This window comes from Curcuma longa, chromosome 8 (assembly GCF_044706935.1).
Source record: "Curcuma longa cultivar G26 ecotype Majalengka, Jawa Barat chromosome 8, ITB_CL_G26_1.1, whole genome shotgun sequence".
NCBI classification, from domain to species: Eukaryota; Viridiplantae; Streptophyta; class Magnoliopsida; order Zingiberales; family Zingiberaceae; genus Curcuma; species Curcuma longa.
The window spans coordinates 3,627,612-3,639,849 of record NC_133868.1 but is presented as its reverse complement, the minus strand read 5'-3'; the positions used below and the strand labels follow the sequence as shown (position 1 = coordinate 3,639,849).

The following is a 12,238-nucleotide window of genomic DNA, read 5'->3' as shown; positions in this document are numbered from 1 at the left end:
TTAGTTTAATACACCTATAATTTGTATAATTTTATATGTCTCCTTTATTTTTATACAAGGGGATTAGAGTATTTAATTACCCTCCATTGATCACATATTTTGTATGTTTTCAAAATCAAGTTAAATAACTTCGTAAATCATTCAATATACTACTTCTCTAGGAGCATACATACCTTTATTAGAATATTATCTTATCCAATCACTTGCCCATTAACATCTATTTTAATTTTGACATTTGAATTTTTTAATAAAAATTTAAATTTTAACTCTATCAAATTTTATAAATTAAGTTGATCACTTAAATCTTCATTAAATAAAAAATCTCTTCCATTATTCCTTTATTTCTTCATCGTCCGTTAGTACCCTATTGAATTCATTTTTAATATATCTTATTTAGATAAGATCTCTTATTTGTCTCTATCTTACTTTAACTATTTTATAAATGTCCCTTGTATTAAACTATTGATACAAGCGTTCAAAAACTTTATTCTTGACTTCATTGACTGCTTTCTTAGCTATTGCATTCTATTTTAAGATTTTTCATGCTTATAAGTGAACAATAATATAGGTTGTTTATTTTTTCATCATTTTTTTGTACTTCCTTATTCCAACATCAAAATTATTTATTTGGTGTTGTTCATCCTCTTGATTGATCGTTGAGTATGTTCATGGCCATTGTTTTTTAAATTTATTGTTATCTTGTCCTATATCCTTTTTAAGTCGTCATATATTTCACCTAATACTTATGCTTCTATCCTCATATTAAAGATATTTTGCTTCCAATCATTTGACTTTCATGACATGACTCTAAGCAGTGGCGGAGCGTGACCAAATTTAGGGACTGGGCTGCCAGTCAAACAAAAACAAAATACAGTCGAATATCAAGTTCAAATACAAAATACGAGTTTTACAAATCGGCTCTTCGAGATTTCATATTTTTAAAACAAGTAATAATGTCATCATAGCTAAATTTCCTTGCAATCTCCTTCTCAACATTCACCAACAAAGCATTCCTCAAAAAATCATCTTCAATCTTGTTCCGTAATCTTGTTTTTACAATCTTCAAAGCCGAGAAGACACGCTCAGCACTTGCAGTAGATACTGGCAATGTAATGAGTAGATGAAGTAATCTATAAATCAAAGTATAAGCAACATGTCTTCCAGTTTTCACCAAACTATGAGACAATTCAGTTATTGTCTCCACTTGCCTCAAATGATCATCATCTGAAATATCAATAAGAAAATGCTCCAACTGATTCTCTAATGCCGCTATCTCTAGAGCAGTGAAATCGTCTGGATAATACTTCTGAACACATTGACATACCTTGGAAATGTCAACAGGATAGGACTCACATGTAGGTAGAAGCATGAGCATCAATGTTAACAAATCCATCACCTTATCATTGAACTTGAGATCTATTTCCTGCAATTGTGTATCAATAGTAACTAAAAAGATCTCAACTCGATAAAAATGCTCATTAGTAAACTGATCAGCCTGATGACGTTGACGCCCTCCACGCAAAATATGAATATCATTCATATTTGGAACATCGACACCATGATTGCCACAAAATGTTATCACTTCATTAAAAAATTTATCCCATCCTTCATCTCTCATTCTTTGAAGTCTTTGCCTAGTTGACTTCACAAGGCGCACAGCATTAACTAGATCTTGCTGTTTTTTTTGTAAAGCTTCACATAGCAAATCAGTAATTGTCAAGACTTCTTTCATCAACCATAAGATAAATACAAACTCAAATGAATATAGATAGCCATGAGCTGTATCACCATCAATACGAAGTCGATAACTTGAAGAAGAATCACTAACAATATTTCCGAGAACTGAACTTACAGAATCAAACATTTCCAAAATGCTACGAATTGAAGCCAAGTGAGAACTCCACCTTGTATCTCCTGCACGATGCAATGTAGTAATTTGATTTTTTCCAGGACCTGAATCAAGCTCACCGAGAGAAAACAGATTATTCAAATTCCTAACTTGAGAATCATGGAGTTCCTCATGTCGTTTAGAAGATGAGTCAACTGTATTAATGATAAAACCTAATTGATTAAAAAACTTTCCAACTGGAATAACATGAGTCGAAGCTGCAACTAGAGCAAGTTGTAGACGATGAGCATAACAGTGTATATAATATGCATAAGGATTTTCCCTAAGTATAAGAGCTTGCAATCCATTCAATCTCCCCTTCATATTACTTCCACCATCGTAACCTTGCCCACGGATATTCTCTACTCTTAAAGAATGCTTAGAAAAAACTTCAAGCAAATGGGTTTTCAAAGTTTCTGCTTTTGCATCTGCAACATGAATCAAATCAAAGAATCTTTCTTGTAATTCTCCATTCACATCAACAAAACGCAAAACCAAAGCCATCTGCTCACGCTTTGCAACATCACAAGTCTCATCAAGAATAACACAAAATTTTGAATCTCCTACTTCATCACGAATGTGCTTTTGTATTAATGATCCATAGATACTAAGAATCTCTTTTTGAATATCCGGAGAAATATATTTACAAACTGTTGGAGCATTCTGTAAAACAACTTTATCAATCTCAGGATTAAAGTCCGCTAGCAACTTAATCATTTCAAGGAAGTTACCTCGTTACTTGATTCACTGCTTTCATCATTCCCTCGAAATGCACAACCTTGTAATGCTAGCCACCTTGTAGTTGCAATTGACACTTTCAGCCGTAACTGATTGTTCTTCTTTTCTTCTTGACTATGTTTATGAAAAACACTTTCAACATGTCCTGCTTGATTCATCAAAGAATAATATGATCTCTGAGCATTATTATGATGTGAAGAAGGCTCGGATCCTACATGGTTTAGAAATGCACACTGCTTCCCATTATTCACTCTTTTCCATCCAGAGAAACCTGCAGATATGAATACATCAGAAGCACCTTTCCCCTTATTTTTCTCAGCAAATAGATAGCAAATGAAACAATATGCACAACCGGTTGTCACCGAATACTCCAACCACAAAGGAAATTTCTTAAACCAAGCATATTGAAAACGTCTGAATTGATGTCCATCAAAAACTGGCTTATATTGATTTTTTTCCAACTTCGGCTGCATTGGTCCTAACATAATGTATGCTCTTCGAACTTCATCTCTTTGACTAACCGGATACTCCCATATTTGCGGCCTTAAACTAGGATCTCTTTCTAATTTCTCTACACCATCATAAAATACTGCTTCTACTCGGGGTCGGACTCTTTCTTCCATCTCAGAATCCTCTGCCTCTCTATTACCATCGCCGATTCCACTTCCAGGAGTGATTTCATTATCATCAAATGAGGGAATTGAAGAACTCCCAATCCCATGTCCATTTGCATCTTCTGTGGTATTTGTAGAACTAAAATAAGACAATAGACTTCGAGTTCTCTTCTTTTTTCCCTGAAAATTCATACTAAAAAATCAAAATGGTAATCAACAGATAACATACAAGAATCGGAACAGCATAGCATGGCTTTGAATTTGAACTGAACTGAACCCAGAAGAATTCATATTCATACCTTATAATTGGCATCGGAACTCATTTCACTGAAATTGAAAACTGAAATTGAAAACTCGAGATGCAGCAGTCGGGCCGTCGGCAATCGCAAGAGCACTTCGGAACGCCCAGAAATTGCAGAGCACTGCTCTGCAATTGACGCCCAGAAATTTGACGCAGTCGTGCTGCCTGCTGGTGTGGTGAGAAGAGAACTGAGAGTGGTGGCTTCAGGCTTGGTGCTGCAGTCGGCACTCCGCGCGCAAGGCCAAGGATGGGGGGTCTGGAAGCAGATTTCTCAATGGGCTTAGGCTTAGAGAGGTCAGAGACTAGGGCTTCAATTTTTTTTTTGAAGATGGACTGGGCTACAGCCCAGTCCAGCCATAACGACGCTCCGTCGTTGACTCTAAGAGTCATGCACATTTTTCTTCTACTGATATTATACTCGAGGTGTGTATCTAACACCACTGACCTATGTTGGGTGTTAAGTTTCTTTAGGATGATCTTGCAATCTTTATAAAATTTTTAATCCCTCTTCCTAACCAAGTGTTCTTCTCTCTTTTTTTTTAACAACGTATTAGCTATTACAAGTCTATACACTATTGTGAAATCCAATATAGCTTTCTCTTTTCATTTCTTGTTCCAAAATCATAGCCCTCATTCATCATGTCATATTATTAATTTTTTATTCCTACATGCCCATTTAGTTTTTTTCCTATTAAAATTATATCGTTTGTTAAAAGATTTTATACTACCTCATTTAGTCTCGAAATCTATATTTGATGTTTTTATCTAATCTTACATGAGGTGCATATATTCTGATTAGATTAATATTTTGTTCTACTACCACTATTTTGAGATCTATAATTCTATCTCTCTTCTTGACTAATCTTACTACTTCATCCTTTAACAAACTATCCATAATAATACTCACTTTATTTTTTATTTTATTTTTTCTTGTTGGAACTTGGAGGTGGCTAGAGGGGGGTGAATAGCCTACTTTTCGAAAATCTAAGGGTTTTCTCCTACAAATTCGTTAGTGCACAGCGGAAGATATAGCAAAACACAACGTAAACAAAGAAAACACAAGAGATACGAGGTTCGGGGATAACTTGCCCCTACTCCTCGGCGTGTCCGTAAGGTGGACGAAACCTTGATCTTCGGTAGATCACACCCCGGCAAAAACCGGCTAATCAATTCCTCCTTCTCGGTGGAGAGACCTCTCCACAATAATCTCAACAGATAGAGTTAAGCCCAGAGATTACAAGAAAGAAACTTCAACGAGGCACAACCAAGTTAAACTTACAGCACAGCCTCGAAGAAAACAAGACTGAAGATCAAGCTTTCGGGAGCACGATGAACAGCAAGCTTCCAGCACAAAGCACAAGTGTTTTCAGTAACGTTAACCTTCTCTTCCGTTCATCTCTTCCCTTTAGCCACAACATTCAACGGCCTCTGAGTCCACTGTACTGCCATCTGAGTCACCTGAGCTTTCCGGCACCAAACCAGCTCACTGAACGACTCGCTGTGCAGCTCAGAGCTCGCCAATGTCGTTTATCTGAAGATCAACCACGCCAACCTGACCTGGTGGAAAGTCCAGCCTTGACCCTCCATTTTCATTCAAATTCAAACGTTCCCTGCACACTTATCAGACGATTAGCGAAGCAAAATCAGATAATCAGAAGTCAGAGCAGTAACGATCAGACAGAGCTTAATCGATCAACCAATCGACTAACTTCCGTAACTTTTCTCTTACCCAAGACCTTAATCGATCAACTGATCGATTACAGCATGGTAATCGATCAGTTGATCGATTACAGATCGCTAATTTCAAGCCGGTAATCGATCAACTGATCGATTACCGTTGATTCTGTGGATTTCCTTAAATCTCACAGAATGTTCCCTAATCGATCACCTGATCGATTAGAGACTTTAACTCAGAACTCACAGAATGTTTTCTAATCGATCAACTGATCGATTAGACTTTAACGAACTCACAGAATGTTCAGTAATCGATCAACAGATCGATTAGACCTTGGTTAATCGATTTACTCATCGATTAAACGTTTAAATTGTATTTTAAATAGATGAAACCCACTAATTCATTAAGTTTTATACTTTAATTTTAAAATTTAAAATAAATAAATAAACTTTCTCAACCCGCGGGCCAACCCAAGCCCGCCGCGGGTCAACCCACGCGGGTCGCGGGCCTAGGCGGGCCAACCCATCTCAACCCATCTTAAAATGAGTTGATAAAATTTCAACCCAACCCGCCTAAATTTCTTAGCGGGGCGGGCCAACCCGGCGGGCCTAACCCAACTTGACGGCTATAGTTTTTATCCCTTTTTCCCTAACCTTGTAGCCTAACATGGCCGAAACTTCATGGTCCCATTCATGGCATAAAAATTCACCTAAAACTCATACAACTAGCATACAATGCATACACTTTCTTAAGAAATCATTAACCACAAGAATTGGTAGTTTGACCTAACTCAAACCTTAGTTTTGGGTAGAGGCCGAAACATGCATGGGTTCCATTTAGGGCATAAAATTTCATACAACTTGTACTTAACACAATTCAAAGCATAACCAAACATAGAAAATCATAATTGAAACCCTAATAAAAAACCAACCCTAATCTTTGGATCATGGCCGAAACCTACAAGCATGGCCTTCTTCATGAATTTTCAACCACATCACACAAGTAAACATAAATTTCATAAAATACAATAGTTAGAACCATTATGTTGCAGGTGAGGGAAGTCTTACCTCTTGTGCTAAGGTTCCCAAAATACTTATGTGCCCTAGAAGAAAAAGATGAAACCTCTTACCTTAAGAATCCCTTTTGTTCCTCTTTGCTTCCCCTAGAATCCCTAAGCCTTCACTAGATCTCCTTGTGAACCTTGTTGATGGAGAGAAAAGGGAAGAAAAGGGAAGAGGAGGTTTCGGTGGAGAAGAGGAAAGAAGGGAAAGGAGGTTTCTAAATGCCTTTGGCATTTTTTCCTCTCATCAATTACTTATAGTGAATGAAGGGAATGGGAGTTTCGGCCATGGAAGAAAATGACTTCATTACTCATAGTAAATGAAGAGTTATGTGTCTCTTTACTTGGTATCTCTTCATTTTTCATGGTGCCTCTTCATATGCCCTACATATATCTACAATTTCCCTTATCCTTCTAATAGCACACCCTTGCTAGGGCTCATGGTTACCTCATGCATTCCTAATGCTTGCCATTACCTAAGGTCCAAGGTTCAATCCTTGGCACCAACATTTTTCTTACTCTTTTTCTTTTATTTTTGGCAAAGCCCAGGATTTTTACCATTAAGAGCCCATGTAAGGCCCATTAGTACTTACACTAAAATTTTCATAACCTAAGCTATCATTCATGTAGACATGTTCAATATTAAGGAAATATTGAGAGGATTTTGCGGGTGTTACAGAGACATCGCCTCACTACAATAAGGTTCTATGTATTTTTTAGTCTTCTTCTCATCGTGCCTTTGCTATTCGTATCTCTGCTCTTGTGGAGCCTAATACATTTGCCCAAGCTAAGAAAGATCTTAAGTGAAAAAAGCTATGAGTTTGGAATATCAAGCATAGGAAGAAAATGGTATACACCTAAAGGAAAGAAGCCAATCGGTTGCAAGTGGGTGTACAAATTAGATGAATTCATTGATCATTACAAGGTGAGACTTGTCGCTAAAGGTTATGCACAAGTTGAAGGATTGATTTATAATGAGACTTTTACACCAGTTGCCAAGTTAGTCACCGTCCGTTGTCTACTAGCTATAGCTGCTATGAGTGGTTGGTCTCTTCATCGACTTGATGTTCAAAATGCTTTTCTCCATGTTGATTGTCACGACCCGGGAGGCCATCCGAAAAATTTCAACAGCATCTTCCCAGTATCTATGACAATTCCCCTAATACATACATGCATACACAGCCACAGGCGGCTAGAATAAGGACAACACGTCCAGCAACATCACAACACACATAACATATGCAATTATAAGGCCTACACGGTCACATAACACTACCACATGCACCATAACCAGAATATGCAAAGTCCATAAAGAAAAATCATCAAAAATCCGAACGTAACGAATACCCACAATGCAATCCAACATAACTACAGTCATAACAAATCCAAACCATAACTACATGTCCACGAAATAGTAATATAACTGGAGACAACGACAGACCAAATGCAACTAACAGGAAAACCTTCCGAGGTGAGATAGCAACAGTCGACCGAAACTCCAAGCTCCAAGTACCTATCTGTTACCTGGGGAGAAAATAAAATAACCCCAGGGTCTGGGTAGTAAGCATTAGATGCTCAGTGGGTACAGGAAATAGTGCATGTAAGATAATCATAAGGAACAGCAAGGATTTACAAGTCTGAGTAAACATGTATAGAAGAAACAAGATAACATATAAATGGTCGCAGGTATCAACAGAGTATCAAAAGTATCAACTGATCAAACAGTGTATATCAGGTATATGTAAGCATGTATGTAATGTCATACAAGTGCAACAATCATGGCAAATAAATGCAACAATCCACAAGCACATGAGTAAAGTAAGCTATGTAATAACCTACCAACGAATGCATGTAATATGCATCAACCATCGCAATCAAAAATAACAAGTCAAGTCACTGTCTGCACTCGTCGTCCCCTACCACTCCTCTTGGAAATGAACATGGGGCACACAACAGGACATACTACGCAAACTCCAACAACTGACCACTAAAAATAAGTGGGGAGTGGCAGTGTAGCAGGAGGGCAAAGTAGCCAGTCCTGGTCGCACCCAACTGTAGTGCAACCTCTTACCCATGTGACACCACAACACGACGTCGGGTAAGAGCCAACAACATACAACACCTACAACTACTATGTATGCATGATGATCATCCCAACATGTAATAGCTAATTTAATTAGCATGCTCAACAGGAATCAGCAAGGTTTAACATAGGTCAATGATATCATGGTTAAGATTATTCTAGCCAAGAATGGATCAGATGGAGATCATACAACAGGTAACAAGCAACGAATCAGATGAGTACCAACTGGATAAATTCTACTGAAACAAAGGTATCAGCATGATATCAAATAGATCATTATAAGATCAAACAACAGATATCAAGCAGTGATCATCAAGAGTATCAACTAAATACTATCTATAAAGCATGGATATTAACAGAATAGCTAGAAAGCAACAATACATGCACAGAAAAGGAACTCCTGTATTGACCAAGTACAGGGTACTCACCTGATCAGATGATCGTAGACAACTAGAACCCCCAGAAATATAGGATCGCAAATAAGCCAAGGTCCTGCAAAAGGATAAACAATATCCCTAAATTACAATCATTAAACTAATAGAATCATACCAAATTAACCAACCAACGTAACGTAAGTTAATCATCCCAATTAACTACCCAACCTTACCATCCCATGGTTTATAACAGAATTCAACAAATCAACTCTAACAGTAGGTACTTAATAACCCTCTCAACCTCATTAAGGTTCCTAACCGAACCTAGCAACCTCCGTAACAATTAAATTAACAATGCCCGAACCAATCAAGGTCAGGTTATCATATAGACCCCTCCAATAGGTACAATCCACCACATTAATCAGTAGTTAAACCAAAAACAACAAGAAACTTACCCCAAACCAGCCCTAGATTAGCCTTCCTTCTTGCTGCCGATCTAGAAAAATCTAACGAATCAAAGCAAGATTCCTCACCAATCGGATTACAAGTATTCATCCTCAAAACCAATCGAATTCGAGTACATAAACCTCACCTTAAAATCTAGTCGTGCCCTAGAATCTCTAGATCCAAGCTCACCTTTCCTTCTTCCTTGAAACCGAATCACCTAAACAAATCAAACAGTAGTCATAACCGACATCAAACGGCAGTTCACTAATCAATATCCAAATTAAATTGAGATTCCAAATCATCCTACTAATTCCAACTCAAAACCCAAACAATCAAGACCTCATTCCCTTACCCATCCTGACCAACACCGAGAGCACGGCCAAGATCTTTCTTCTTCTTGCTTCACGGCAGCAACTTCCTCAATCTCGATCGGTCAGCCCTGATGTGGAGGCGGCGGCAGCTCGACGATGGGGAAAGCAGCGTCGGACCGCGGTGATTGCAAGCAGGGCGCGGTGGTGGTGGCGACGTGGTAGATTTGCGACAACAGAGACGGCAGGGTCGTGTGGTATCGTCGGCAGAGAGGAATCGCGGTGGCTCCTTCTCCAGGCAGCAACAACGACGGCACGCAGCAGTGGCTTTGGCTGGTGAGGAAGGCGGCGCGAGAACAAGGGGAGAGGAGGCAGCGGCGGCCGCAGAAACAGGGAGAAGGCAGATCGCGAATAGGGTTACTGTAGCCTTCTCAATAACCGAGTTTTTATCTCCTCTCTTAACGGGTCAAGATCCAAAACCTAAACCCATTAACCTATATATCCAATTTCAGCCCATTAAACCAAAAGCCCACATCTTCTATTAAATTTAATTAAGTTTTAAATTAATTAAACCTTAATCTTTTCATATTTTACATTCTCCCTCCACTAACAAAAATTTGGTCCCCAAATTTATTATCTTCATACGTTTAGTGTAGAAACACTGTAGATAAGATACCCCCATTTTCATCCGGTATCGATATATCCGAAAGAAACACGATCTTACATGTCTCTGGTGTTCAGTCCTTCCCTTGAATAAGTTGAGTAAACACCTCGCAACAACATCGACAATGACACTTATTTGATGATATTTGTGTGTACATCTGCTATTTTTTTCTAGCGATTCAGGTCATCTTCATACCTAAGAAAAACATACGTAGACCTATAACATATATAAAATGCAACGCTAGGCCAGCTAGAAGATAAGATAACAATAGATTAGGAAGGGAGTACGTGGCGAGCACTACAGGGATTGATTCCAAGAGATGCTTTCTTGGGGCCAGGTTGGTATGTATGTCAATTGCAGAATGCATGCAAGAATGAAACCATGACCAAAACTTTTCCTCGAATTTGCAAAGTTCGACGTTCTATGAGATATCTAGCACATAACGTTAATTCCTTGAGAGTGGTAATCAATTCATAAAGACAATGCAGCGGCTACTGTAACTAGCCATGGACTGGCGTAGGGATGGCGACGAGTATTTTCGATTCCAAGGCTAACTAAAAATTTTCAGTTGAATGGTTTAAAAAAATAATCCAACTGAAACACTTTATTTTTTTTCTTCCTTCTAATTACAAGTTTTGTTTCTTTGATAATTTAAATGTTCATACTTCATCTAATTAATTCTAGAGGTAAACAATTTGCTAAGAGGTGGACTTCTAAAATATCTGTCCATGTTGGGCTTTAAATCTTGATCTCCTTATTCTCTAAGTTCCTCTAAGGATTTCATTTTGATGCTTCTAAAATGCAAAATCATTTTTTGTTTGAAAGAGAGCTTCATCTCTTATAGTTAAAAAAGCACACACATAAAAAAGAAAGAAGGAGAAGGGAATTTACTTGTTAACCTCAAAGTCTACTATGAAAATTCATATCTATATGATATGAAAAATTAAGAGAATACAATAATTCCAGCAAGAAGATGTTCACCCTATCTACAATTGTCAATTATATCTGGACCTCTAGCAATTCCCATTCGAAGAGAATCAGGTTTGCCTTATCTTCAAGACAAGGTCTATGATTTATCATAACATCTAACGTGTGTTGTTTTTCTCTAAATAGAGTAGGTTAACTATGCAAATATTCTAGACTTCCATTCATAATATGTAATTTTTGATTACTAGATAGATTTACAATATTTTAATTTTACTTTTTCCCTTATAGATCATTTCTCCTAACTTGGTGGTGTATTTTGATTGGACACATATCTGATAGATTTGACATCATGGTAAGTTTTTAATATTTTTCATTATGCAAATACTTTTAGATTTTCTAATATGTTTCCTAATACTTTTTTTTTACAGTGGCGACGCGGTCGACGAAGCAGCAGTCAGGCACCTACAGCCCCCTCTTCTTCAGGCGCAGGTATGAATTTTTGTGTATGAATTTTTTATAATTATTATTTTTATTTATTTAGCATTTTATTAGAGTTGCAAGTTAATCATTCATATATTTGTAGTAATACTGTTTATTTTTGTTTAAACAGGTTTTCTAAAAAAAATTCAGAAAAAGGTAAATCTTTACATATTTAGTTTAATTTATAGATTTAAGTTTTAATTTTAAGCATGATACTTTCTCTTTATCATATTTTTTTTGCAGGAGAAGAAAAGATAGCGACGGAGAAGGCAGTAGAGTCTCCGGAGAGCACCGACCACGATGATTTGATTATATCTTTTCTTCATCTTCAGACTTTGTTATATTGGTCTTTTGTATGGATTTGATGGATTAGTTTGTAGACACTTTGTATGGATACTTTGTATGGATATTTTGTATGGATTGTGCATCATTTTGATGCTAGGATGATATGGATTGTATATATCGATGTTATGGATTGATATTATGTTATGGATTGATGTGATATATGGATTGATGTATAAATGAATGTTGTTGGTATATGGATATTTGTTATTGGTGTATGTTGATATTTGTATGTGACAGGTAAAATGTATTTTGTTAATTGATCCATTCGGATCGATATTTGTATGTATTTATGAAATAATCAAGAAATAAATAGAACTTGTGGGAAAAAATTAAA

General features: G+C 37.1%; 1 protein-coding gene across 1 annotated transcript; it reads right to left on the bottom strand.

Annotated features, from left to right (window-relative positions):
• Positions 1-907: 907 nt before the first annotated feature.
• Positions 908-3,931, bottom strand: LOC141833211 (uncharacterized). The gene is made up of 4 exons (XM_074720594.1): positions 3,636-3,931; positions 3,540-3,567; positions 2,620-3,420; positions 908-2,551 (listed from the first exon to the last, which is right to left on the bottom strand). The coding sequence occupies exons 1-4, from the start codon at positions 3,929-3,931 to the stop codon at positions 908-910; spliced, it is 2,769 nt and encodes a 922-aa protein (XP_074576695.1).
• Between the last annotated feature and the right edge of the window lie 8,307 nt (positions 3,932-12,238).